The 27,687-nt window shown below is 37.8% G+C and overlaps 3 protein-coding genes and 3 pseudogenes across 3 annotated transcripts; 1 reads left to right on the forward strand and 5 right to left on the reverse strand.

Moving 5' to 3' along the window:
- On the reverse strand, positions 1–2,978 carry LOC137748551 (F-box/kelch-repeat protein At1g55270-like). Its single transcript, XM_068488720.1, has 2 exons — positions 2,276–2,978; positions 1–1,510 (listed from the first exon to the last, which is right to left on the reverse strand). The coding sequence occupies exons 1-2, from the start codon at positions 2,300–2,302 to the stop codon at positions 251–253; spliced, it is 1,287 nt and encodes a 428-aa protein (XP_068344821.1). The 5' UTR covers positions 2,303–2,978; the 3' UTR covers positions 1–250.
- Positions 2,979–7,883: 4,905 nt separating this feature from the next.
- On the reverse strand, positions 7,884–9,392 carry LOC137746899 (uncharacterized; annotated as a pseudogene).
- Positions 9,393–11,320: 1,928 nt separating this feature from the next.
- On the reverse strand, positions 11,321–13,115 carry LOC137746900 (uncharacterized; annotated as a pseudogene).
- Positions 13,116–13,890: 775 nt separating this feature from the next.
- Positions 13,891–16,549, reverse strand: LOC137748216 (uncharacterized). The gene is made up of 4 exons (XM_068488330.1): positions 15,422–16,549; positions 14,661–14,825; positions 14,515–14,566; positions 13,891–14,421 (listed from the first exon to the last, which is right to left on the reverse strand). Exons 1-4 carry the CDS (start codon positions 15,676–15,678, stop codon positions 14,302–14,304), a joined length of 594 nt encoding a protein of 197 aa, XP_068344431.1. The 5' UTR covers positions 15,679–16,549; the 3' UTR covers positions 13,891–14,301.
- A 725-nt stretch (positions 16,550–17,274) lies between these two features.
- Positions 17,275–20,361, reverse strand: LOC137748955 (mediator of RNA polymerase II transcription subunit 17-like; annotated as a pseudogene).
- Positions 20,362–24,372: 4,011 nt separating this feature from the next.
- On the forward strand, positions 24,373–26,202 carry LOC137746441 (uncharacterized). The gene is made up of 2 exons (XM_068486455.1): positions 24,373–24,967; positions 25,915–26,202. Exons 1-2 carry the CDS (start codon positions 24,458–24,460, stop codon positions 26,068–26,070), a joined length of 666 nt encoding a protein of 221 aa, XP_068342556.1. The 5' UTR covers positions 24,373–24,457; the 3' UTR covers positions 26,071–26,202.
- The last annotated feature ends 1,485 nt before the right edge of the window (positions 26,203–27,687 follow it).

Below are 27,687 nucleotides of genomic sequence, written 5' to 3' on the forward strand. Positions count from 1 at the left end.
AAAATGAAAAATTTGCACAGGCAACTAACATATGTGTATGTGATAAAGTAAGTTCACTAAAACAAACATCCTCGACCACCTAGCACATTTCATGGTACACGAGAACCTATACCGATGGCGTTTAGAATCCCTGGCGTGTCCGACGAAGCCTCTAGGGTTCTACATTACGTGTAGTCCATTGAATCGTGAAATTTTCAGAAACATACGAACCACAAGAGTGAACCTTTGAATTTGATACGATTTACAGTTTCTAAACTTGAAGAACCTGGCAGTGAACTATGTGACTTTTAAGGCGGCCCCTGCCGGCAAGGCTTGACCACAGATTCGTAACCAAGGTCTTGAACTGCCCTTTACCAGCTATAGTTTCCCACAGATGCTCAGCACTTTCCCCGTGAACATCACTGGAATTCGAAACATCAACCAGCGAGATGCTCATGTTATTCCGAACGATGCAAAGTTTACCGTTGAGGGGAACGAGGGAAGCTGCCTCCAAAGCCCTAGAATTACCCAAATGCATCTTACTGTCAATGTGCTTGCTCCAAGAATCCGTCGCTTCATCATAGACTCTAAGTTTGCAGCCATCTTTGCATTCCAAAGCATAGAGATGGCCGTTTAGAGAAGCACTAGGATTTCTCCAGCCTGCAACCATTCCGTCATACACAGAGTTCCAGGTGTCGTTTTCTGGTTGGTAGACCTCGCTCAAAACTTGTCGATGAGACCCTAACCCCTTCAAGAACCATTTGCCTTCGTAAACAACCCCAATGAAGGGAACCATTGCAGTGCTCATCTCCGAAATGAAGGACCATCTGTTCTTGTTCGGATCATAGACTTCAGCTGATTTCAGAGACCGACTTATTCCCTCATTCTCCCCGCCGGCAACATACAGGCAGTTATTTATAACACACGAGCCAAAGAAATGCCGCCGCCTAAGCATATCTGGGGCACGGTGCCATTTATTGGTCCTGGCGTTGTAAAAAATGACTCGCCTCATCGATCCCTTCAGCGGGTCTTTTCCTCCAAATAAATACAGGTGACAGCCACCGAGTACAGCACAACCAAACCCTAGGGCTGCAGAATATTCCTTAGGGACAGGAGGGAGGGGTTGCCAGAGCTGGCATCCGGGATCAAAAGCATGCCAAGAGATTTTCCCTTCTCGATCTCTCTTAATTAAATATATCCATTCTTCTGCAATGCCAAGGTTCCTACGGAGTGAGTAAAAGAAGTTAGCAGCCAAAAGACGGAACCATCTTTTGCAAACCAGGCGGAGCTTACGATGCTCAACTCTTGGGACCCGAACTAGGCAAGCAACAGCAAGATCATCTGGGAGTCCAGGAAGCAGAGGGGATTGAATGCGGCTACTCTCACCACGTGAAGGCTTACTCCTAGTTGGATGAATGGATGATTTAATATCGGGTTGAAGACAGAGCTTTGCCCCAGGGACATACTTTTTAGCTCCAGCAACAGTTTTAAGGCCAGCATCTACTCTACATAAGCATGCTGTTGAATCAACCTGCAAAGAGAAATGTACATTACTTAAACGCAATCAACCAAGCTATTTTCCTTTTGAAAATACTGCAACTCACAAAATGCATTATCTAAACATAGTTTCCCTGATCTCATGGTAAGTCATTACCACGAGGGAGCAGGTTTGCAGCCAATTAAACACATATGAAACTCACGCAAATGTACTTTATATTAATCTACAACAAACAGATAAAAACAAAGCGGACAAGAGTATAGGTTTTGAATTAGCAAGAAGCCAAAACTTTCTTGTACGGGTACCAACAAGTAGGAAGATTGTCTATGTTGCAACCTTGGAGTTCTAATGTTTGTTCTCCTCTAGCGTTTTCGTTGCCTTTTACACCTTGGGATGGGCACGCAGGATGTTTCCATCACTAGAGAAATTCCAAAATTGTTTGGAAATGGAACCAATCCAGCTGATATACGATTTCAGTTGAACTCATTGGACAGAAATGCACTTTATGATATACGATTCCAACGCTTACAAAATACAAAATTTTCATCAACGATTAACCATACGACCAATATTCCCCCTGGATTCAATGAAAGCGGACACCGCTGAACTTTATCCACCATCAATTCATTTTCTTAAAGTTTTTCTTCTCCATAGTTACAACACTTACATAAAACACACAAATCATAAGAAAAACCCGAGAATCGGACAATTCGAAATGTAAAAGTCAGAAAATGAAATCCCAGCAGAGCACGCTAAGCAAAACATGAAAATATCAGAGATTTGACAAAAGAAACTTACCAGCGGAGGCTGTATTCTTGTGTCCATCTTTTCCTCCTTTCAGGAACTTGCCAACACCAGATTTTGCAACAAAAACTCCACCTCAGAAATCAAATTACCAATCTTTCAATCGTAATGTCCTAACTTTTGAACCTAACCAAAACTTCAACTTCAAAAACTCCACCTCAAAATTCAAATCTTCAAGTTCCAGAAGAAGAATCGCAATCTGAAAGCATCACAGGAAGAGGAACCCCAATTGGAAAACACCACAAACCCAACATTGTTCACTTCATTTCTCATCAAAACCAATAAAAAATAAAAACCCCAATCGGAAAAAGCCTCCAAATCTTCAAAAATCACAACCCAAAACCTCCAAAGATCTCATATTTTCAACAAAAAGATGCAAAGGAAGAGAACCCAAAACCTCCAAATGCGAGACAGCACAAAGACTAGGAGGCAAAGAGAGCAGTGGAGGAATATGTGGAGACCCCTCTCGCCATTAAAATTGTTTCAGTGGAGTTTAGGGCCCATTTTTTCACCTCAGCGGCACAACCCACCAAAGCACAAGTGTGTTGAACAAGAGATGGGGGGAAAGGAAGGGCAAACCTAAACCATTAAGAGGACCATGGAAAGGGAGAGAGAGAGAGGGTTTTGATTGAGAGTGATGACAATTTGGTGGTTGTTTCCTGAAGGAAATTGAGTAACAATTCACAAACCGAAGTTGGAAGTTAGCCTTTGTCTTGTGAGACTTTGGGGAAAAGAGAGTGGGAAATTTGAGGGTCAAAAGTCGAAAAACTCATATTTTTTAATTTAAAAATGGTTTATTTTGTTTTAATCAAATCAATAAAATTCATTAAAAAGAAAATTAATACACAATTGCATATGAATTTGTTTTGTTTTTTTATTTGCTTTAATATCAAAATTTAAAACATAAAATTAATAAAAAACTAAAGCGGACAAAAACCATACAAATAATCAAGGACTTGCATCAACTAGTGTTTTCCATTAAGATCATCACTTACAAACAATTGAGATTGTTTCTACTTTTGTTTATAATTTTTTCTGTTGAAAGTACTTTTAACGTGTTATGTAAAAATACTTAAAAGTATTACATAATTAAGTATCCGACATGCATTATGTATATATTTAAAATAAAATTCATATGATACAATGAAACGTCAGACATGCCTTATGTATATCTCAAAATTAAACGCTTTTAATTGTAAGAAAACCCGTAACACAAATTAATCCATTACACCGTAGCTGGTGTTAATTTATTTTTATTTTTTGATCCAAGCTAGTGTTGTTTATCACATGAAGAATAACAGGGCCATAGACAAAGATTCAAAAATAGAATAAGAGGCGCCCCACGGGCCCCACCACATCACAAATCACAAATACGGGCCCCACCAAAGTGCCAAACTGTATTAATGACACAAAGATTTTCTAGTGTGTTTGCGTTGACCCACCGCACCATCCGATCATGAGGCTCCCACTCCACCAAGGGTATTTTGGTCAAAATCAATACGAGCGATCCTACTCATAATATTAGTCATTGCTTGGTGATGATCAAATTAAATTACTCCATGGACTGAAGTGCGATTGGACTATCATAATCAAATTAATTAAGGACTCGTTTGATAAGTGCATTTTGATGATTAAAAGTGTTATTAAAGAAAATATTTTTGGGTTCTAAATGTATTTGAGGTGCTTTATTTGAGAAGCACCAATTACGTACTTCAAGTGCTAATCTATGATTAACTTGCATCTTTACTAAGGATTGATTTCAAAAATATTTTTACTAATGATTGGTTTCAAAAACATTTTTACGAACTCTAATTTGTGCTGCCGTATTTTATTTCATATGTATTCGATAATTTTTCATGATAGATTTTGTATGCACCTCCAAAAAAAAAAAAATGAAAAAAATTCACAATTTTTTTAAGCCTGACAATCATACTGTCTCGTGCTGTTAATAGTTTGTGCTTTATTATATAACAACAATGATATAGGGGTAAAATAAAATTTTTAAGCATGTCGATCACATCATCACGTGACATTAGTCATTTATGCATTATAATAAAGATGGTAAAAGAGTAAAAGAAGAGATTTTTGAGTGTGACAAACACACTATCGGGTGAAATTAGTCATTAAAAAATCTTTCGAACAAGAGGTTTTCATGTGGAGGGGATGAATGGTAGGAAATTAAGTGATAGGATCAATGCCCGGTAAGTTTAATTGGATATTTGAAGTAAAATATATTTAAGGGATGTCTAGTTGACCTACAAATGTGACTACATTTCTTAAACTTTCCCATGATCTTTGTAGCCGTGAAAATGGTGGTTTATATTTCTAAGGTGTTGTATACACGAAACTCATTAACATTGACTCATCTTTGTCACGCTCGAAACCCTCTTAACCAATCGAAAATTTACTCTTTAATACACATAAAAATGTCTTGTGAAAGAGAATAGAGGAATATGAGAAATTAGAAGCGACTTTTAAAGTGCCAAAATATTTGTCTGAGGAGGCATAGAAAGTAATTTTGGACTGTTAAAATTAGCAGCCCCCCAAAAAAAAAAAGGTGCAAAAACATGACATGGTAGAGTATTCAACATTGAGCGTTAAGGTACCAACATAGTTGGTAAATTTTCGGGTTCGCACCACTTTTCAATCTTCAAACAGTTCAAGAAGGAATATGTGCCTAACACCGCACTTTGAAAAAAGAAAAAAGCCCGTTTGTACATACAATTCTATTCATAACATCCATCAGATGTCTATCATGATCCACTACAGGTAATTTAGTAGTTGTCGACGAATTTAAGACTCGTATTTTACACGGTACCCTCTTAGTTCTATTTCTGACGTATGTGAATCACATGATGGTAATCAATAAGAGACATAAATATTTTTATGAGTCTTCTCGACTTTCGAAATAATAAATTATCATAACCAATCAACTAGATGATCCCTCTTTAAAAAAAAATGAAAAATGTGATGTCTATTATGCAATTATTCATTTTGTAATTTCAATTGCGTCATTTGACAAATCAATATTTATCATACTCGATAAAAATTTGCTACATGATAAAACATCTTAGCTAGATCTAAATTCCTAACCATTTGTCTCCTAAAGTTCTTTTGACTGATTCTTAATTTGATATTATAATAAAAATAAAGCAAGATCATTAGCTCCAACTTCTTTTTGTTTTTTGCTTTATTAAACCCATGATTGGGAATAATCCAAATCATCCAAAAAGGAAATCAATTAAAATAATGTCCACTAACCAATATTTCTTTCACAAGTTCACTCTAGTTTTAGGAAGATGGCAAAAGTGTATTATTAGTTGATCTAACTTTTTTTGTTAATCTCTCAAAATCTTGTGATGGGGAAGAAACTTAGAAAGAATAAGACTTTACAACAATATTTGTACATGAATTGATATAGGTTTGGCATCGCCATTGATAAGTCTCTCTAATTTTTTTAATATCTTTATTTAAAAGGTGAGATATCATATTTATATTAACGAGGCCGGCTCTGAGCATTTAGAGGTCCTGAACAAAACTTAGATGGTGGCCTCTCATCTTTTAATGCACAACGACAACGCCCAAACCCAATACATGCACAAATAGGTAGAAAGCTTAAACCACTAGCGCTTTGGTGATGTCTTGCACATTTATGTACATGTGTATCAGTGTATATGTAAAGAAAATTTTGGGGTCCTTCCAAACTCGAGGCCCTGTGTTGTGGCAGCACACTCTCAGGGCTGGCCTTGCATACCAATGAATGAAAGTTTTAAGTTAAATTGCATTATGATTGTCGTAATAATTTAGTATTGAACTCGTCATTTAAAAGAAAAAGTCAAACTTAAAATGTTTTAATTATAAATGTAGAGGAATATTACAAAATTGTAATCGACATGTACTTGTGAAATTAAAATCAAACAAATACTGCTCAAGTAAGACCATGTAAGATTTCCATGAGAACAGCGGCATATGACTAATTCAATCTTGTTTTCCAGAAAAGTCACCCATATTTTGTTTGCTTTCAATTCAGTCTCGTCTTAGAAAAACAAACACGTTTGTCCATTCATTTTAGCAGCTAATTATACTATATATACGTACTACGTGTCGTGAGCAAGAGAAGAAGTAGATTAGACTAACCGTGTTATTCATCGTATATGCACTTTCGAAGGATGACTTATCCTTAGAAAATTAAAGTTGGAATTTTACTACAAACACAATTGAGGTTGCTTATGTAAAAAGCACTTATAATCATAAGTGTTTTTACTTCTAAGAACTTATTTTAGAAAGTTAAAAGCACCTCGAAATTCTTGTTAAAAACCAAGTCCTTAAAAAAGGCATTGAAAGTACTGTTTCATAACGAGTACCTAACAGACCCTTAATCCAACCACTCAATCGCATGAACTCAAACCCGACACCCAACCTTGTGCCGCAGACCAATGACCCCGATACCCACATGCACCCAAGACAATCGGAACCCCGGCATGGGAGCACTAGTGCATTTTTTAGTTAATCCCACACCACACCTCATCTTGTGTAGCATCAAATATCACATGGGACTAAAGTTATCCTTTCCAATCCAACGTAACCTAATGCACTAATCCAATCCTAGTCACTAAACACGGTCACAAGACAAGAGTAGGATTTTCTTTTCTCCAAATCCCTCTCTCCTTCCTTCTCCTCTAATTTAAACGCTTATAATTAAGTCACGTCAATATCATGTGTAGACTTCTTATAGATAGATAAAGACAAAGAGAGAAAGTGTGAGAGGAGGATCAGAAGGTTGGAGGGGGGAGAATCCTACTTCCGCGATATCTGTAGGGAAATTTCACTATCTTGCACAGTAAAATCGTACAGGCTTTGTGTTGGAATTTGAGGGTGGTATTCATTCATCATGTCATGCAAACACAAACCAGTTATTCTTTAGCACTAAGTAGAGAATGATAAGAGTCAGAGTGAGAGACTACTTTTCCTTTTTGAGGGGGATGTATGTTGAAACATGTCTTTCCCAACTTGGGGGACAAGGATTGGTGGGACTTGACTTCTTTCATTCTTTGCGAGGTTCATTGGATTTGAAGTTATTTGCCCATACAACGAAAACGAAGGAAACTGATTTCTGCACATTTTATTTATTTTTCTTCATTCCGAGGAGAATGGTTTTCAACTTGCAATTAAACAAAGGGCATATATAAAAATTACTTCTCAAAAAATGTATCTAAACTACATATTAATAGAACCCTCTTTGTCAACCAAAAGAGGGTGAAAAAACTATATAGTCTTTTATCACAACAAAAAAAATTAATGACAGTAACGTAATTTCACAACATAAAATTTTGTTATTTGTTGCACCTACAGGTAATTTTAACACCTCTATTTCTTTTTGTTCTGAGGAGAATGGTGTGGCTCCAGTGGCGACTATATCAACGCGTTATTTTCTACAACTTGCAATGAAAAAAAAAGCATATATGAAAATCACTTCTCAACAAAAAAAGAAAAAGTATATAGCTTAATTTATGAATTGCAAAATATAACACTGGTAAAAATAAAAAAAATAAATATATAGAGTACTGAAACAAAAGGAACAACCAATTCTCTAGCTAAGCTATCATAAACTTGGAAAGAACCAACTCAGTCCCCATGTAGGCTTAGGTGAAGCATGATAGTAGCATTTTCTTGATTTTCCAAATTTCCAACCATCTAAGTAGAAAGGATGAGAAAAATCACACATATTGCTGCCACTGCGTCCAGCAAAGGAGGAGCCAAAACATGAACCAGCTCCTAACTCTACAAAATATACGCAGTTCGCTTCCAACCCTTTGAAACTACTCGGTGGAAACGAAAAGGAACAACCTCGGCTTGTTTTTGGGCTTCCGCAATCCTTCGGATCAATCTTGTAAACTAAAAAAATCACGAGTCGCTAAATCGGTGTTCCAATCACTCTTTATCTGATCCGTAAACCGATGGATCAACAAGATTTCGTTACTGGTTGTTGATTCAATCAAATATGACTTGTCCTTGACTTCGACTTGCACCCAAATACCATTAGGAATATCATGGCCAATGGAGTAACTTTTCCTTGATTCTTCTTTTTTGTCATAAACCAACTTCAATTCCAACTCATCACCATCTCCAAAGTGTAATCTGCGAGTTATAACGCTTCCGCTCCTCTCATCGTTTCTGATCAAGGCATATAGTATGCCACATGACGAAAACAATAAGCATATAAGAGACTCATGATTCTTATCATCCAAGATCGGAGAGATGCTCCAACTTTAATTTCCCGGCCTGCAGACACCAATTTCCTTAGAAGAAAAAATTGTTGCCGCAGTACATTCTGAGATATTTGAATAGTGCGATTTTATGAAGAAGGAGGTCGGTTGTTCCAGCTCCAAATGTTTCCAAAGATGGGAGTTGTGTCAAGGAAGGAAGTTCGTGTTTGGCTCCGGAAATAGGGTTGAGTAGAAAAACTTCAGTGTTTTCTTCATTGACCATAATCAACCGACCTTTGCAGGAACTATGAAACCACCCTTGATTTTGCTTTGACAGCCCTAGCTTGAGAACGTTACCCTCGGGCAGGATGGAGAACTCTAACTCTAACTCTAACTCTAAGTACTTGGAACTTAGTTTACTGCCGCCATTAAACCTGCAGGTCGAGGCTTGTTTAGTGCGTAGTAACGATGGAAATTGATTAGCAGTGCAGATATCTCTTCGCAATGCAATCGAACTCCAGTACTTGCAGAGGATGCTTAAGCTGCGAACCCGATCAAGTAAGTCGAGCCGCTGTACGATTTTCTCGATGATATCCAAATGTGGTGTCTGCCAACACCCTTCTACAACAAACCATAGGCATTCCAATCAATCCCAATCCAAACAACAAGTACAAAACCAATTTTCCAAAAAAAAAGAGAGCGAAAAAATTTCAAATTTTCAGAAAACGGATAAATTAAAGATAATTACCTTGATCCTCGTTGGCGTTCTTGGTGGTGTCCTTGACGTTTAGGTGGTGGTTGTTCTTCTTCAGACCCTGCATGCCCATCTCCTTCTCCTCTCCCCCGGGAAGATCCAAGTCCTCGTTCATTTTCTCCGGCGCCGGAATGTCCGAGTCTGCGTCCATTTTGGATTGGTTGATGTTGTCGATGCTTCGTTTTCTCTTCTCAAACATCTCTAATTACGTAATTAATGGCGGAACCCGACGCTAGGCCTGTTGCGTCCAATTGTTTGTTATTATAACGGTAGAACCCTAGACGCTACAACGTTGAATTATGACTTTGTTACAATATATATAGGTTACATAAGCTCCTGTTTAAGTAGGAATCATACACTAATTACAATTAAAATATACATTCTTATAATATATGCAATACTTATTGAGATAATTCCTGATTAATTAATTCTACCATAACAGTTAGGATTCTTATTTGCTCCAAAAGTTATTAGGATTCTTATTTAATATTCTTGATTCGACTCAATCTCCAAAGAAAACAAGAATCCAAAATTATCGTGGGCTTAGTGAAATTTTTGCACAAACAAAAAATAGAGGCAAATTGGGTTAAGGAGACAGGCTTTCTTAACCCATAATTAGGAGAGATTCTACCATTTTAACTGATTATTGGGAAATAGATGAATAACTAATGACATGCAACCAATAATGATCTTCATGAAAAACTTTCATAACTCGGAATTTTTTTTGTTAGACATAGTCATAAATGCTTTTAGTTGGTAGGGAACTCTCTTCACCTTCCCCGTTCCCCATATGCAAACCCAAGACAATCCAAGACCCAACCCTTAGACCAATGACCTGGTTCTTCATATGCAAACCCGGCACAATCGGAACCAAGACTTTGGAACACCGGTGCCTTTTTCATTTAATCCAACTCACTTGTGTAGCATCAAACATCAGATTAGACTAATGATATCTTCTCCGATCCAACGTAATCTAATCTAATGCAATAATCCAATCCTCACTTAACATGGCCATAAGATTGGGAGTTTCACTATCTTGCACACTATAATTCTACAAGCTTTGTGTTGGAATCACACTCCTATCCAAATTTTTCTCTAGGTTTTGCTTACGAATGACTTGGAGCAATCACACTCCTATCTTATAGTGGAGACAAGCAAGAGAGAGAGAGAGGGGTACAACATCAAATAGTGAAGTTTCTCTCAAAGATGCAGAATTATGGAGCAATCACTGCTCATTTATAATGAGGAAAAGAAAAAAACTGGATTTAACAAGAAAAGACACATGATAAGAACTCGATACTGTAATGGCAAATCAATATCCCGTATAAATAAGGTTCACGTATAAATAGAAGCTGACTGATTGGAAGACAATGACCGAACGACCAATCTCGCAAACTATGGCAATGAGAGCATCTCATAAAACTTCAATCTCGGAAAACAGGCCCTTAATCCAACCACTCCGATCCGCATGATGGTGAAGAAAATAGAAAGAATCAGACTTTTCAGTTGATTTTTTGTTGGTGTCTACCTGACTTTACAATTAATATTTTTACGTAATTTTTTTAATTTCTCTATTTAAAAAACACGATATCATATTTATACTAATGAATGAAACTAAGTTAAATCACACAATGACCAGTTACAAACCCATTGAAATCAAACAAATACTTCCATAAAAACAGCTGCATATGCCTAATTCCGAATTATCGTTATACAGAAAAGTCACCCATTTTTTTTTTGCTTTCAATTAAATCTCCTCTTAGAAAGACAAACACATTTGTCCATTCACATTAGCGGCTCCATGCACGTCGTTAGGTGAGCAAGATAAGAAGTCAGATTAGAGTACTAAACCCGAAAATGGTCCAACCGTAATTCATCATGTGCACTTTCAAAGGATGACCTAGATATCCTAAGAAAACGTTAAATGTTAATATGGATATCTCTGTCTGATCCGGTCTCACTTTTGTCATGTCACCATTTTGAAGAAGACTCTTTTACCGGAATGCAAGTATGCTGAAACATGTTTCACCAAAAAAAAAAAAAAAAAAAGGTACAAGAGATGCGAGTATATAACTTAATTTAAGAACTGCAAAATATAACACTGGTAAAATAAAACAAATAGGGCAAACAAAAATAGTACTGAACCAAAGGAACAAAAAAGCATGAGAGTAATCGTCTCTGGATTTTCCAAATTTCCGACCATTTAAGTAGAAAGGATGAGAAAAACCACTCATGCAGGAACCAACTCCCATCTCCAGAAAATAAATGCAGTTGGCTTCCAATCCTTTGGAATTACTCACGGGCAACGAAAAAGAACAACCTCGGCTTGTTAGAAACAATATTTGGTTCCCCAAACTCTGTATCTCGATAAAGCTTCCGCCATCCTCCTCGTCGAACTTGTAAACTACAAAATCACGAGTCATTGTCTCACGATTGGATCGTTCTTTATTCTGTAATCCGTAAACTGATGGATCAACAAAAATTCATTGTTGGTTGTTGATTCTATCAAATATGACTTGTGCTTGATATAGACATACCTAAAACCATTAGGAATGTTAAGGCCAGTGGACTAATATTCCCTTGGTTTTCCTTTTATATGATAAACCAACTTCAGTTCAAGATCATCACCATCTCCAAAACGTAACGTGCGAGTTATAACTCTTCCGCTCCTGGCATTGTTGTCGATCAAGGCATATAGCATGCCACATGAAGAAAACAAGAAGCATAAAAGAGAATCGTTGCTATCATCCGACATCGGAGAGATGCTCCCACTATTTTTTCCCGGCCTGCACACACCAATTTCCTTGGAAGAAAAAAATGCTGCCACCGTACATTCTGACATGTTTGAACTCGATGGTGCAATTTTACCAAGAAAACGGACATTTTGTGCTCTAAAATTTCCGAAAGATGGGATTTGTGTTAAGGAAGGAAGTTCGTGCTTGGCTCCAGAAATAGGGTTTAGTAGAAATGCTTCCAGAGTTTTCTTCATTGTCCATGATCAACCAGTCTTTGCAGGAACTATGAAACAGCCCTTGATTTTGTTTCGACAACCCTAACGTGATAACGTTACCATCGGGTGGGATGGACAACTCTAAGTACTTGGGCCTTGGGTTAGTGCCACCAAGCAACCTGGGTGCTTTAGTGACCAGTAACCAGGGGAATTGACGATTATTGGGGATGTCTCCTTGCAATGCAATCGAACTCCAATGCTTGCAGAGGAGGCTTAAGCCGTGAATCCGATCAAGTAAGTCGAGCCGCTGTACGACGTTCCCTATGATTTCCAAGGGTGGTTTCTGCCAACACCCCTCCACAACTAACCATAGCCATTCCAATCAATCCCAATTAAAAAACAAGTACAAAACCAACTTTCCCAAAAAATGAATATTTCAAAATTACAGAAGAAAGGAAGAAATCAAAGAGAGAATTAATTACCCTCGCCGACGTTCTTAGGGGTGTCCTTGACCTTGAAGTGCTTCTTTTTCTTCAGGCCCTGCCCACTGATCTCCTTCTCCTCACCGAGAAGACTGAAGTCCTCGGTCATCTCCTCCGACATCAGCATGTCCAAGTCCGCGTCCATTTTGGATTGGTTCATGTCAACGCTTCGCTTTCTCTTTCTCTTCTTGTAAAAAATCTTTAGTGGTTGTTGGAAGAAAAACGTCTTTAGTGTTTGTATGTAATTGTAGTGCCAGAACCCTAGACGCACGCTAGACCTTTTTACCTGGTTCGAATTGTATGTACTTATAATGGCAGAAGAACCCTAGACGCTAGGCCTTAAACTTGGCCTCCAAGCAATTCGTGAGTTTGACGCACGTAAGAATTCTTCTTCAGTGATATTTAGTTCTCAATGATGATTTCATGGAAAATCTTGATTCGACTCAGTCCCCAAAGAAAAACAAGGATCCAAAATTAGTGTGGGCAAATTGAGCCGAGGAGATGGTTTTCCTGACTCATGATTAGGAGAGATTCAACCATTTAGTCAATTACTTATCCGTTCTTACCTAGTTCTTTATTGGTCACGGGATACATAACCAGTGACATGAAGCCAATTACAATCTCCATGAAGCACTTTTATAACTCGAAATCATTTCTTTTTGTTAGACGTAGTCGTAAGCGCTTTTAGTTGGTAAAGAACACTCTTACCCCTTTCCGGTTCCCTCTATGCAAAACCCGGGACAACCGGAACCTAGACTTTGGAACACCAGTGCACTTTTCAGATAATCCAACTCATTATTGTGTAGCACCACACATCACATTAGACTAATGTTATCATCTCCAATCCAGCAATCTAATCTAATCTAATGCAATAATCCAATCATATTCACTAAACATGGCCGTAAGATTTGGAGTTTCACCATCATGTGATGCAAACTCAACCAATATTCTGAGCACTATGTTACAATGTTACAGAAGTGAGAGACCACTTTTCCTTTTTGGGGGGACAAGGCTTGGTGACTTGAGTTCTTTCATTCTTTGTGGGGTTCACATTCACTTTCTAACTCAACACTCCCTCATATTCCATGGTTATGCAAAAGAAACTTCGGTAGGACATTTTGACCAAAGCAGCTCTTACACGGCGTAGAACTAGAGCATGGGTCAGATGGACCAAAATATATGAGATTTTTATGTTTATGTGAGAGATGTCCTACGAATGATTTGATCAGACACTCTTAAGTCACATAGGGGTATACAACATTGAACAGTGAAGTCTCTCTCTCAAAGATGCAGAATTTATGGTGCAATATTGCTCATTTACAATGAAAAAAAAGGAAAAGAAAGAAAAAGATATAAACTCAATATGCTTATATGGGTAATTGCTAACCGGTATCAGATCACAAAGACTACATCCCAACCATTCCGCTTCACGTTAATACAGAACTCTATGGATGTACCATCAGGTGTATCGACCGAATAAGGTTCATGTAAAAACAGAAGCCCGACTGATTGGAAGCAACGACAGAACGACCAATCTCGCAACATAAGGCAAGGAGAGCATCTGATAAAACTTCAATCTTCTGAGTGACTTGCCATCCCTGGTTTGGGTTAGAAGCTCTTGTTCTGGATCAGTAATGTTTCTCACCTAACTCTGAGGCATAATCTGTACGCAGCACATCATGCTGTTGCCTAAATATCCCGATTATAATGTACGGACATATAACCATGCCTGCCATAAACAGCGTGAACTGCAGTAATGCAAACGGTACTTAGACAGTTTCACAACAAAATAATACGTAAATCTACAAGGTACGACAAGATGAAAAGAAACTAGGATTTACCAAAAGAGGAAGCGTCAAGAAACTCCATATTGGCCACAAAGCAAAGCAGAAGCTGCCAAAAAATGGAAAGCAGCAAGTCAGAAGCAGTTATCGTAAACATACCACCTGAAGAATGTAAAATGGAATTGCAGTATGGTTTCTCTTACAAGCAAAATGAGATGCCGCCAAGTAGTGTCACAAACGGCAGAGCAGTTATACTTTCTAATTCCCATTTCTCGTCAAATCTCCTTACGCTCCATGCCGACATACTCGTATAAAAGAAGATGATAATGTTTAAAACTACGCCCACCATCCCAAGGTATAAAGGCAATCTGCAAGATTTATAAAAAAAATAAGAACGAAAGCTTTAAAATGTATATGAATCCCAATCAGTTAAAAGTTAACACACCATATAATTCATGAGCAAATACTGAATATATACAGGCAAACCCTGCTCCTCCCGTCGTTAAAATCCCAAGAATCCCAAACATAACCTCCCTAAACAGCATGGTTATGCTTGTCATACACTGATACGCATAATCCAAATCTTAAGCAAACATACTGACAAATGACTTGACCATAAATCAAGACCACACAAATCCAAATTTTCACCTAGTATTGTGTGAACAGAAATCAAGAGGCATAGGCTATGAGATTTTCTACGTATGTCCTAAACCATTTACATTTCAAGAGTAGCAAACGATACATCAAAGATTAGTTTAAGCTCTGTCAAAGCTTGCAAACGCAATCAGGAAATTCAAAGGGAAAATGTACCACCAAATACCCAAGACTAAAGAACCAAGTCATACAGTATATAACATTTAGTACATATTACTTATCACAAGCCTGAGGCACAACCCTTCTAACAAATGAACAAGCAAAATAACCAGCGGTGCAAAATTGAGAACAATTCAAGCAAAACCGATACCTTCTAATTCGCTCATCATGGCAGAAGATATATATCATATTGGATTTCCTGTCACCATAGTACACAATGAATGCTGCTGAGGCAAGCCAAAGGGCATTCTCCAAAATCTCAATCCGCGACCAAACTTTCGGACTTTGTGGGGACGGAGAGCGCATAACCGAGCATGCATCATCCTCAAGATCATCGCCGCTCGATGCATATCCCTGGCTATGCCTCTGCCTCATATATCCGGCCCCAGTTGGCGTACCACCCGACATCAAGACAAACAATATAAAGTACACAAACTACAAGAATCTCAAGCCGCAGAATCTGACCAAACCACTCCAATCAATCACTAACTAAACCCCCACCGGGCAAAACTCAATTCTACAAAGAATGTAGTAAAACTGTTCTACTCTTTCTGCTGCTCCTAAACCTCTAATCAAATATCAAGCAGCAATGTGTTTCTGTATCTATCACAATCTATGAAAATTGAATGCGATAATCTAGTAATTCAATCACCAAATATCACCTAAAATTACAAAAGTCCACCACTTGATCATCAAAGAACCAATAATTTTTTATAATCCAAAGAACCCTTATCAGAAATCCAAATTCCCGCAAAACCATCTCGAATTCGAATACAAAAAACAAAAATTTCAGAAGAACAAACCCATCTGGCCCCCAACTCAAAAATCCTCTCCCAACAGAGAACGAAGGCTTCAAATTCTTCAAACCCAGTTCCCCAATTCAACCTCCCCTGGAAACCCAGACGGCAATTTCATCGGTTTTTCCGATTCGCAGACATCAATCCCAATCCCGAGCAGCAGTCCTGGAATAGGGGAGCACAGAGGGAGAGCTGCAAAGGCTGTGCGACTAACGGAACTCCAGAGGGGTATTTTGGGTCTTTTGCGAGCGGGTGCATGTGGCGTCCCTGCGCAGGTGTTTGGAGAGGGAAGAAGGAACCGGATCCGTTCTGTATAACGGAAGAACGTGTTTGGATTGAATTGGAAGTTTGGAATTCGGCAAGAAGAAATTAAGGATGTGATTCTTTTCGTGCACGTTCGAAAGGCAGAAAAAAGAACCTTCAATTTTGATGACGATAATTTTGATTTTAAATTTTGTAAATTTCCCTCTTTACTGTTTTTCGTTTTGGTATGCGTATTATGATTTTTATGATTCATCGTGGATGCAAGGGAATAAGAACGTTGACGGGAATAAGAACGTTGACGTGATAAATTAGGATAACTATCACGAAGGTGTTTATTTTTTAATTTTTTTTTTATTGCAAACGATATTATCTATATTAAAAGAGATGATGTGAACTTAGCATCATAATGAGCTCACAATAATATGTTCAAAACGAGAATCGAATCTAAGATCTCTTATTTATAAGTGAAGAGGAATATTATTAAATCGTAATATTAAGTGGCATCACGAAAGGTTTTTTTTAATCACCAAGGAATTAATAAAACAACCTTGTCACGAATTAGGTTAATTATCACGAATTTATTATTCCTTTTTGTATTATACGGAAATATGAATTCAAACTTGACTGCAACGAAAGTGAACATTGTCCTAACTAATTGGCCTAACAAGCATCTACCCTTCTTTAATTTTTATTAAAGATGTGAGATGGAATGGTGTTAAAGTCACGCCCATTAAAAGTTGGCAAGGGGTGATTGGCCCAAACACGAAACCTCAAGGTTCCTTCTTTCCCAGTCGACTCCTTTCTTGTTGATTGCCCGCTTGGAAGGCAAGCAAGACAATTCCTGGCTTTGACCATGCTTGTAGATATTTCGGCTGTCGGGTCGGTCAGGGCGGGCCGTGCCGCCCTCTAGCCGGCCTATCCGGGATGCTACAGCTATTGATAATATCCCTCCCAACTACTTACATTTGATTACAATAGTCAACGGGGGCAAAAATACCCCACTTGAAGGTGCAAAGGACATGCCACAATTGGTTAGGGGATTGTATATCGATTACACGACGACATTTGTACATAGAAAAAAGAAAAAACAACCCAAAACTACTAGCTAGAACGTTATCACGCATGCTTCATCATCAGTTACCGCCTCCGTTGCACAGGCTAACCAAGTCCATCAGTGTCGAATACAACACTTCCAGGGATAGTTGACCTAAAAACTTCCTAGTTTCTGACGCAGCATCGGAAGTGTCTATACTGAGTTTTCGTTCCTCTATAAACCTGCCGTCTACGACCAACCACCATGAGATGCATCCTTCACTGTCTCCTGGGTCCACATGTGCCACCACGCTGCGTGTTTCGCCCTGAACCAGCTCAAGTGACAAACAAAGAAAGTCTCGGTTTGCCTTTATTCCAACTGCAAGAGCTTCTTCGTGAAGCCAGCGAATAACTTGGTCTGCAACTTGTTGCCAAATTCGTAGTGTGCCACACACAATCATAGGCAAAGAGAGACATCAAAAGACACCGACGGTAGATCTGCCAAGTTGCAGTCGTATCTGTTCATTGAACAAATTTCCTCAGAATTTCCATTGAACAGGCCAACCATATTCGGAGCACCTTCCCCTTCTACATTGAGGCAATCATCTGTTACAACCACCTTACTATGAAACTGGGACTTGGCAACGTTCCCCACATGACGCATGTCAGATGCTCGGGTTTGACATGCATGTAGAATGGATTGAGGAATCTTCACAGAGAGCATCCATGATGATGTCCGCGAATGCCAAGTGGGTTGAGATAACAGCTGCAGATATGGTACCCCTTTAACCTACAGAATCATGGACACAAGTGAGAAAAAGTTCAATCAAATAAATTCAAATTCAAGCATTGATATGTCTTCACAAGAATTTGGACTTTACCACATTTTCCAGCTCTGTAAGAACTTTGTTTGAAAAGATTCGATGACCCAAAGACATGCAGAAATGGCCAAGAAGTCCGGACCCTTCTTTGGCTGGTTGACCAGATACTCGAGCACCTGTTGTTGTTGGTACATCCTTTGCTTTGACAAATACATGCTGGTGAAAATCTGTTGCAGATATATTTAACAACTAATTTGATCAGGAATTACTGACATTTTCTTTGGGGTATCCGGTTTATCATCCTCTGGGAACTGCAAGCCATCCAATGTGTCCAAAGGTAAAATTGCATTCTCCATGTTCTGAGTGCTTAGACTGTCAGCTTTTTGTTCATCTTTAGACGGGATAAGTGATATGAACACAGAGGTTCCTTCGCCTCTATTCAGTTGTAAATAGTTTTCTTGTATTCCAGTTACATTGACTCCTAAAGTTTGGTTGAAAGCTTCACGATTTACCAAATTAAACACCTGGACCATAAGAACAGGAGTTAAAAACCATTAAAATGAAAGAGGGATAAATAAGAAAAAATTAATGTGTAAAATATACCTGCTCATCGAATATTGCTTGATGAACTTTGCAAAGAAGTGAATGCGTATCTTTAACACACTCATCATCACTTACAGATTCTTTCTCAGCCTCCCTTGATGAATTGATTTTGGCTTTACTGGATTCAATTGGATTATCTGCTGGATTAGCACCAAGAAAACCAAATTGATGGGATTGAAATGAATTTGGAGGTAGATTTATTGCCAGCATGCCAGCCGAGTCATGTTCAACAAGAACTGAAGACAGAGCAGACGGCCGAACTATAGCAGCTGGATCATATAATGAGTTGTCAAACAGATCAATGGTAAAGCCTTCATTTCCAGAAGCTGAAGCTGCCAAACGCTGCCGCTTAACTTTCCAATTTTGCTGTAATCTATCCACTTGCCAATATACGAGATAGAGAATATTGTTCAAGAATATATGAATACTATTGTACCGAGTTCCTTTCGCTCATGCACAAACAGAGTATCACAGATTTCAAGTTACCCAAATTCCTTTATGCAAGAAGAAACCAACGAGCTTATTGAAGTCGTTTATAAGTGATATGAACAACTCACGCAGAAATATACGCAATTAAAGCAAATAGCTTTTCTTGGTGATAAGAAAGAAATCAATGGCCAAAAAACTAACATCAATGCCAGCAATGTGGAGCATCATCAAACATTGCAGACTCACCTGATTAGAGCAAGTAAAATCTAGCTTCTCGAGCAACCTGTCGGTCCAAAGCCTTGGCAGACTGCTTAAAGTACTTTCCAAGATGCTGAAATGGTAATCGATAACACATAAACAGCTATCCACGAACAATCAAAACAAAAAGTTACCAAATTTACAAAATTTACGAAATCTGGAACCCGGCGAGAACAGCATTACCCTGAAGCATTGAAGCTTGGTTGCTGCAGACACAGCAAGATCAGACAGAGCTTCATTAGGAAGCGGCTTCGGATGCATTATGCTAGCCACCGTTACAGCATCGTTTGCTTCCACCTGCACACATTCACATTCCATTAGAATCACTCAATCACAGCAAGCATTGCTCCTTGAAATGAAATCTGTCAGAAATCACCCGAGAATTGAAAGACTTACGGTGTTGATGAGATCGATAATGACAGAGAGCTCCTGGTGCGCCAGCTGCAAGTTCTCCACCATGCTCAGCCATTGCCACTGCGTTGCGGCGCTCTCTTTCAAGCTCTTCTTCTGCTTCTTGTTCTCGTCCTTCCCCACAGCCCACGCGAAAACGATTCTCCGAATCAAAATCTGCCGCTTCTCATCGTAGCCTACATCACTTTAACCAAAGAAACAGATAGTTGGGGTTTCCGAGAAAATCCAAAGTTGCCGTTTGGTTGCCGAGAAAATAAAATCAGCCGAAAAAAAGGGTGAAGAATAACGACGTACGGAGGAAATTGTTCGAGGCCGTTTTCTTCAATGACTTCCAACCACTTGATGGGAAGCTTGTCGAGCGAGATTTCCATTTTTCCGTCCATTTCCTCTCGATTTTTCCGGGAATGTGAAAATTTGCAGAGAAAATTCGGACAGAACCGTTGGAGGAGGGAGTTGGAAGCTGGTCACTGAAAGGGAAAATTCGCGGATTCAGTCGAACTGTGTAAAAAGACATATTTGACCTTTTATCTCGATTTTAGTTTTTTTTTTTTTTTTTTTTTTTGAACTCGAATTGTTCTCCTTAACTTCTTGAAACTCTATATTGTCCCAATTTTATCGGATGTCCTCGAAAAGACCCTTAACCTCTTGAAACTTAATGAATGTAATGTACCATATTTGACCGAATTTTGTTAACTCTGTCAAATCATATTAACTTTGCTAAAGTGACAATAACAACCTCAATAATTTGGTCTTCCTCCAAGACCAAAACTGTATTGTAATTAAATTGCATCAAACAACGGTTAGAATTTGTGCGTTTTAATTGTCCCGTCATGTCCATTTGTACATGATTTTGGGTTTATAGTTTCCAAATTCATACATATTGTTTAGTGGATTAAAATTATAAATCAAAATATGAAACTTGAACATATTCTTTGCATGGTCTCAACCTTCTGTATGTAACCATTTGTCTCGTATTAACCCAAATGAATTTGGCACCAGTGAACAAACGAAACCTAGCCGTTGATTTCTTCCTTCACTGAAGAGCGGGCTCTTGATTTCTTCCAACCGAGCTAACAGGGCCGTCGGTTTTTCCCCTCTCATTTTTTCCTACCCAAATCCTTGACACGCCCACAGTGCCGCACTTCTCCATTTCCTACCCAAAAAAGAGGTCTGCGGCAGCACAGAGACCCTTACAGTGTACAGATACACCAAGTATCCAAATACCGGAGCCCAAGTCCACAAGAATAGAGGAGTAAGGGGTGAATTATCTCAGGTAAATTCTAACTGGGTGGGTTTAGAGTTTTCGAGAGAAATTTTGTTGTTTTATTCGGCTTTAATCTCCCTCGAAAACTCTAAACCCATTTATTGTTTCAACAGTGAGATAAAAGTTAAAAAATAAAAAATAAAAAATAAACTTACCTACAGCATATGAGCACTATTTTTTGCAGAGTTAAATATTTTAAACTGTTTTAGCCCTTATCAAGGAAAGAAAATAGAAGAATTGGGAGCTCCCTTCAGTCCAAAACATAGAGCTACTATTTTATTCATAGCCGCTGGTTTGGGCTGCATGGAACTCTCATTTCTGCAATTTTCGCACGAATATAGACAAGAAAAGAGAAAAGGGAAGCTGAGAAAATGAGAAGGGATGAAAATGGTGTGTGGATTTATAGTTAGTCATGGCTTGAAGATGAATGCCAAAGCATTGATTGTAAGAACTGTGACATCTAACTGATCAAGAGAATAATCCTTATTTTGATAACATACAAATGCAAAGGTGAAATCAAGTTTTTCAATTGCTTCCCAAAAACAGAAAAATATTTCCAACTGTTCTTTGCATCCAACCTTTATTCATTTTTTTCCCTTAACTGTTTCATTGACTTTCATCCCCCCACTCTTGACTCTAACTACAATTTAGCTACTGGATTTAGCTAGACTTAGTATCCTATTAAATCTATTGGCCTACCCTTACAAATATTGGAAGCTTTCTTCTATTCCAAACCTAACCAATTTGTTGTCTACTTAAATGCTCATTTTGCCTGCAAAGGTTACGTAACTCAAGTAGTTAAGAACAATTACTCCGGCATTTGAGGTTCTACGTTTGATTCCCGGTTACAGAATATTGCTTGTATAAAGAACATTAGGTCATTTTGCCTTACCTTACACTTACATGTTTATGTAACAATTGCAAATGACATCATGATTTGCTTGAAAGAGGCATGTAACTCAAGTAATCACTCATTTACGTAAGATCTTGCATTCGACTCTCCGATCGCTTTCAAAGACAACTATATCACTTGCCTTACACTGTTTATACGAATGCATGAAGATTGAGACTGAGGGCTCCTCTTCCCTTAGTTATCAACATGGACCCTCCTCAATGAAGGGTCTGTTGCTGAGCTTTTAACCCACAAACATGCTGTAGCAATTGGGTGGGGTGTCACTCAGGAGCTTCCAAGTCCAAAGTCTCCACATGCAGATTTATAATATATACATACATACATATATATATATATATATGGTGCTAACGATAAGGAACTAAAATACAAATTCACCAATCAAATTCATAATAGTCTTCTAATTAACAAACATGCTCCCTACAATTTATGTAAACATATAATTCAGAAAGAAAATAATATTGAGTCTGTGCTAACCGTACATGCATGTCTCAAAATTATTTAATAAAGTCTTTTTTATTGAAGAATATGGGGTGACATTTATTTCATATTTCTTTTAATAATTCGAACTTTCAATTTATTCTCAAATGCTCATTGATCAATATTTCTTGAACAAAAATCAAACACATCGTATTAATCAAAAGTGAACTGCACCATCATGAGGAAGTAAAATTTGACCATCAAATTTTTTTTTAAAGATATTTCAGAAGAATTACTTTTCTACCTCTAAGCATGTTGGAAGAAAGATAGGACATGTGATCCTGTTGACTCGGGGTTGATGGTGATGCTTAATTAATAGATAAGTATATGCTCATCCTGTAAGTTTCATTGACTGAAAATCTCTTAAACCAATGCCATGAGTAGTTTATGTAATACCTCTTTTCTTGCTCCCTGATTTTCTCCTATATAAATCTTATAATACTAAACTACTTTAATCTACGTGAATATGATTTGAACTAAGGAGAGTAAGAGGCGGATGCAACTTCTTGACTAACTGATCAAACCGATATATTCCATGAGTTAGGCTTATGATAATAAGCCAATGTTTACTTCCGTTCCAATGTAACAAATTTCAAAAAAAAAAAAAAAATGAATAGTCCAGTATAAGGTTGCATACGATAGACGTTCTCCTCCGACCGTCAAAAAAGAAAAACCGGCTTGGAGTCGCTTTTTTTTTAATCCAGTATAAGAAAGAAAAATTGCATTCTTTGTAGCTCTTAATAAGGAATATCATAATCTTTTTATAATTTGTTGATCATGTTAATTTTTGGGAAAGGTGCTTTGAAGGAAACAAAGGTTGTTAGTTATAATGCAGAGAATTCTTTACTATCATATTCTTCCCTTCCATCCCTTCCTCTTATATATTGTTTTTTGTCTTATTATTTTTATAAAAAAAATCAATATAAGATGTTGACGTAGCTTAACCGTGACCGTTCAAATAGGAAGACATGGAAAGATAAAGAGATTAAGAGGGTAGAGAATCTTCCTCGTAGTTATAAAGCATATACAATATATAATATCATAGTCAATTCTTCAATGTAGGAGCTACAAATTTACACGTATAGATTTGTGCTGTCAAATCTTGTAATTTAATTCTACGTGTATATGTGTGTGTGTGTGTGTGTGTGTGTGTGGATAAAGAATACCAGCATACAGCAAAGACAACAAAGACAGCGACCATTTGGTTGTGTACCAGAGAAATAAGCGGTGGAACGTAGGGTGATCTGGGGGGTCCTCTGCTGCTTGTCTCCAAAACAAAACCATATCACCCGTCGGGGACCAACACGCCCCAACGAGTAATTACCAATGTCCACCAATATCTAAGTATCTAACTACCACCAATTTCAAGCAACAACAAAGTCGTAATATCATACGACATACATGCATCTACAATTAACATAAGTTAAAATGGGCGATCAACGATAACACTCCTAAAAAAAAAGAAAAAGAAAAGATGACTAGTAATTAACATAAATTGAAATGCATAAAAACAGACTGGTATTTAACACAAATCGAAAATGAAAATCTAATCCAACAAGCAAGCAACACATGCACGACTGACGATAACATTATTCCAAAAAATACCTGATTCCAGAAATTATTTAAGATTGACTGGCATAAATCAAATATGGTAAACGACACATCACATTACCACTCCTAGTCAAAATCAAGAAATGTAATCCGCAAAACTATCAATCTCAACCTCATTTTAATATCCAAGATTACAGGCAGAGTCACATGGTTTGCTGCTATAAATTATGTTACCATCCTAATCAACCATTAATTAATACCCCATTGATTTTCCTGGTGATTCCAAACAGTCCCCCTATCCTGCATTATATATTTTTTGTACCGCCATAACAAATGAAAGGGTAAGAGAGAGTCTGAGAACTGAGAAATGGCGAGTAGCACTCCCAGCCATGAGAAGCAGAAGAGGGGAGGAGCCATGTCCACGTACAAATACAATCCGAGCAGCGGCCGTCACTTAAAGCCGGAATCCAAGCCTGTTACTACAATGGCGGATAAGACCCATGCTTTACGAAACTGGTTCAATTTATCCATGAGAAAACCAAAACCTAGTCCGGAAATTGATGTAGTCCATTGTGACGAGAAGAGGAAGCAGGGCGGGAATGTTACTTATAGTTTAGATGGTAATTTTGGAAATGGAAGACGAGGAGGAGGAGGCGGAGGCGGAGGAGGAGGGGAAGTGATGGTGGTTGAGGCGGCCAGGAAGTCGGTGTCTCATGTGGAAACAAATTTGGCATCAGTGGCTTCATTTCTTCAAGTGAAGGTGTTGGCCTCTGATATGCCTGGGTTCATGCAAGTTCATGCCTTCCGCAGCGCCAGACGAACTTATGACAGCTTGGAGAAGTTTAGCTCAAAACACATGGCTTATAACTTAAAAAAGGTACGTTCCAAATCTAAGCCCTAGATCTACATATATTATGTTATAGTTACTTTATTTCATCACTGTCATTTGCTCTTATTATTAATTAAGATTAATTGTCCAAAGCAACCGTGGTAAAGTTAATTAGCACAGTAAATGAAAAGGTTTATGAATTTTGACGGAGAAAATTTGTCCTACCACCAGTACAATCAACAACACTCAAGAATCTCTTGAGGGCGAAGAAGCCCAAGACAATTGTCTGGGATAAAATTATTTTCCTCTTTGGTTCTTGGGATACAATTGGTTTCTAACTTCTAAGTGGAGTTTCTTTTTGGAGTTTACTTCCAACCATCTCTTGTTTGGATGATTGGGTTCATGTGTGATCATATTCATACGGTGATACATACAAACCCCACAGACAACATGGGTTCAATGAATATATAAAGATAGAAACATTGAGATTGATTCACTGACCAGATCTGATATATTTCTTGGTGCTTCTATTTAAGATTCTCAAGTGTTTTTGTTTGTATAGTCACATGAAAACGGTGATAAGGTAGATTCTCTTCTCGGTCTCTTAATCAATATGAGGCCACTTAACAAATATTTGACAAAATAAACACGTAGTTGTATAAAACAACTACCAATCAGTTATAAGACAGATTTTTGTCTCGTTTATAAGGCAGCCTTTCTCCTCTGACTCTCTATCAATGGGGCCACTTGTGATCCAACGGTTACCCATTGATCAGATGATTTCATGAGATAGTTTGGATCTTGAATCAATGAATCTGGATTCGGAGCACTTGTGTTTCTGCACTAGTTGTTCTCCTGTCTGCAAATCGGAAGTGGGTTCATGTTCCAGCTGCTTCCAATAGCCCATGTGTTCCAATTAATAACAGTTCTTCTCAAGGTGATTAGTCACTTAACTAAAATTCATTGACTAATCATGGGCTCTATGATTTATGCAGGAGTTTGATAAATTGTACGGGCCGGCATGGCATTGTATCGTGGGCTCGGGTTTCGGGTCGTTCGTGACCCATTCAACAGGTTGCTTCCTATATTTTTCAATGGAGAAACTGTGCATTCTCTTGTTTAGAACGAAAATCCAGAAAGCTGTGGACTGATTGTTGTCTGTATTTAACTATTTATTTCTTTTTTGTGGGTTGAGATCATTACTGTATTATTAAACAAGAACACTGGATTAGAGTGTGCATAAATAATCTCAAATATTCGACCTTAATTAATTATTTAGTGGACATTTTGTTCAAAAAACTTATTTAGTAAACATAGTCAATTTTTTGTTGCAAGTTTGGTTCATGGCCATATTGAAGTTGTGGAAGCACTAGAAGGAGCAAATATGGGCATAATCACATTGGTTAGAGCAGATGTGCTTTCCTTTATGCACATGAGTTTAAATCACCACTTCTGTAATTTAGATTAGTTTAAAGTAGAAAATCGTCCATATAATTTAGATTGAGCTCGTGGACCATGTTAGCCAGAGATGACCTGCAATTCTGCATGCAACTTTTGAATTAGGGTTTAAGTTTATAATTTAATTACCACATTCAGCTTTTCGATTAGGGTTTCGGTTTTTACCTTATGCAGCTTTTCATAAATCATTGGAGAGACTTGTTTTTCAGGTCAAACATAAATTTCAACTGCAAGGTATGTATGGTTTTGAAAAACAAGGAATGTGACAGGTGGTTGAGTTTATCGTTTTTGACGTCGTTGGGCTCTAATTAATTAGGGTTTTATTGGTTGTCTGGTCTTGCATGTGAAGCTTGTGGAGATGCAAATTAACATGACATGGGATGCTATATGCTTTCGACGAAACAAAACAACGAAAACGAGGTAAAAAAAAGAAATGATTAAATATTAATTAACAAAACATACGAGAGAAACAACGAAAGTTTTGGTTTAGCTAAAATTGGTTAGAACGATATGTTTTTTCTCTACATTAGAGTTTAAATCCTCCTCCTTGTAGTCGAGATTAATTTGAAGTAGACTGTCATTTGTATAAAAATTTGAGAGAAACAACATCACAATTAGTGAAGTAAGTAGAGAAGAGAAGCAATCATGAGTAGGTATGGAGAAAAACAGAAAGAAAAGGTGGGATTAAGAGTCAAGCATGAGTTGCCAGATTGGTCTGGAGATCTGACCATTTCGTGGTCCCTTGTGGCTGGCTGGTTTAGTTGAATATGTCTAATAAAGCATAAGAATATACGTAATGGGGCGGTCAGGTTCTTCTGCTGCGGCTACTGATTGCTAATTTGCTAATTAATTTGCCTTCTTCTATTTGTCCAAGCATATAATAATAGGTGAGATTATGCATGATTAATCAGTTTTATTATCCCTAAGCCTTTAAATATACAGGAACGAGGAAACTATGCTTGTTTTGGAGGCAACTATGAAGTCACGGAAGGTCTTTCCTGAAGCGCATCATTTCCCTTTGATTTGGACTGCTAAATAAATCAAATACAATAATTTTTAAAATTCAAAGAACACTAGCAACTTTTTAATTTAAATTTTCTTATTATGTTGTTTCGCCTTTTCTTTTTGTCCTATAATGTTTCATGATTATTGAATCGTTTATTTTCTAAGTCACGTTAAACTCTTAATCTTATTGTAATCAGGCGGAATTGGAGGCCAAAAAATCATAATTATGTTTCATGACCTTAAAAATATTTGACATCAATATTCAGAGGCGGATTTCAAGGCGAGTGGAGGTTGTTGCTCTTACT

The sequence above is a fragment of the Pyrus communis genome, chromosome 10 (assembly GCF_963583255.1).
Source record: "Pyrus communis chromosome 10, drPyrComm1.1, whole genome shotgun sequence".
Classification (NCBI taxonomy): Eukaryota; Viridiplantae; Streptophyta; class Magnoliopsida; order Rosales; family Rosaceae; genus Pyrus; species Pyrus communis.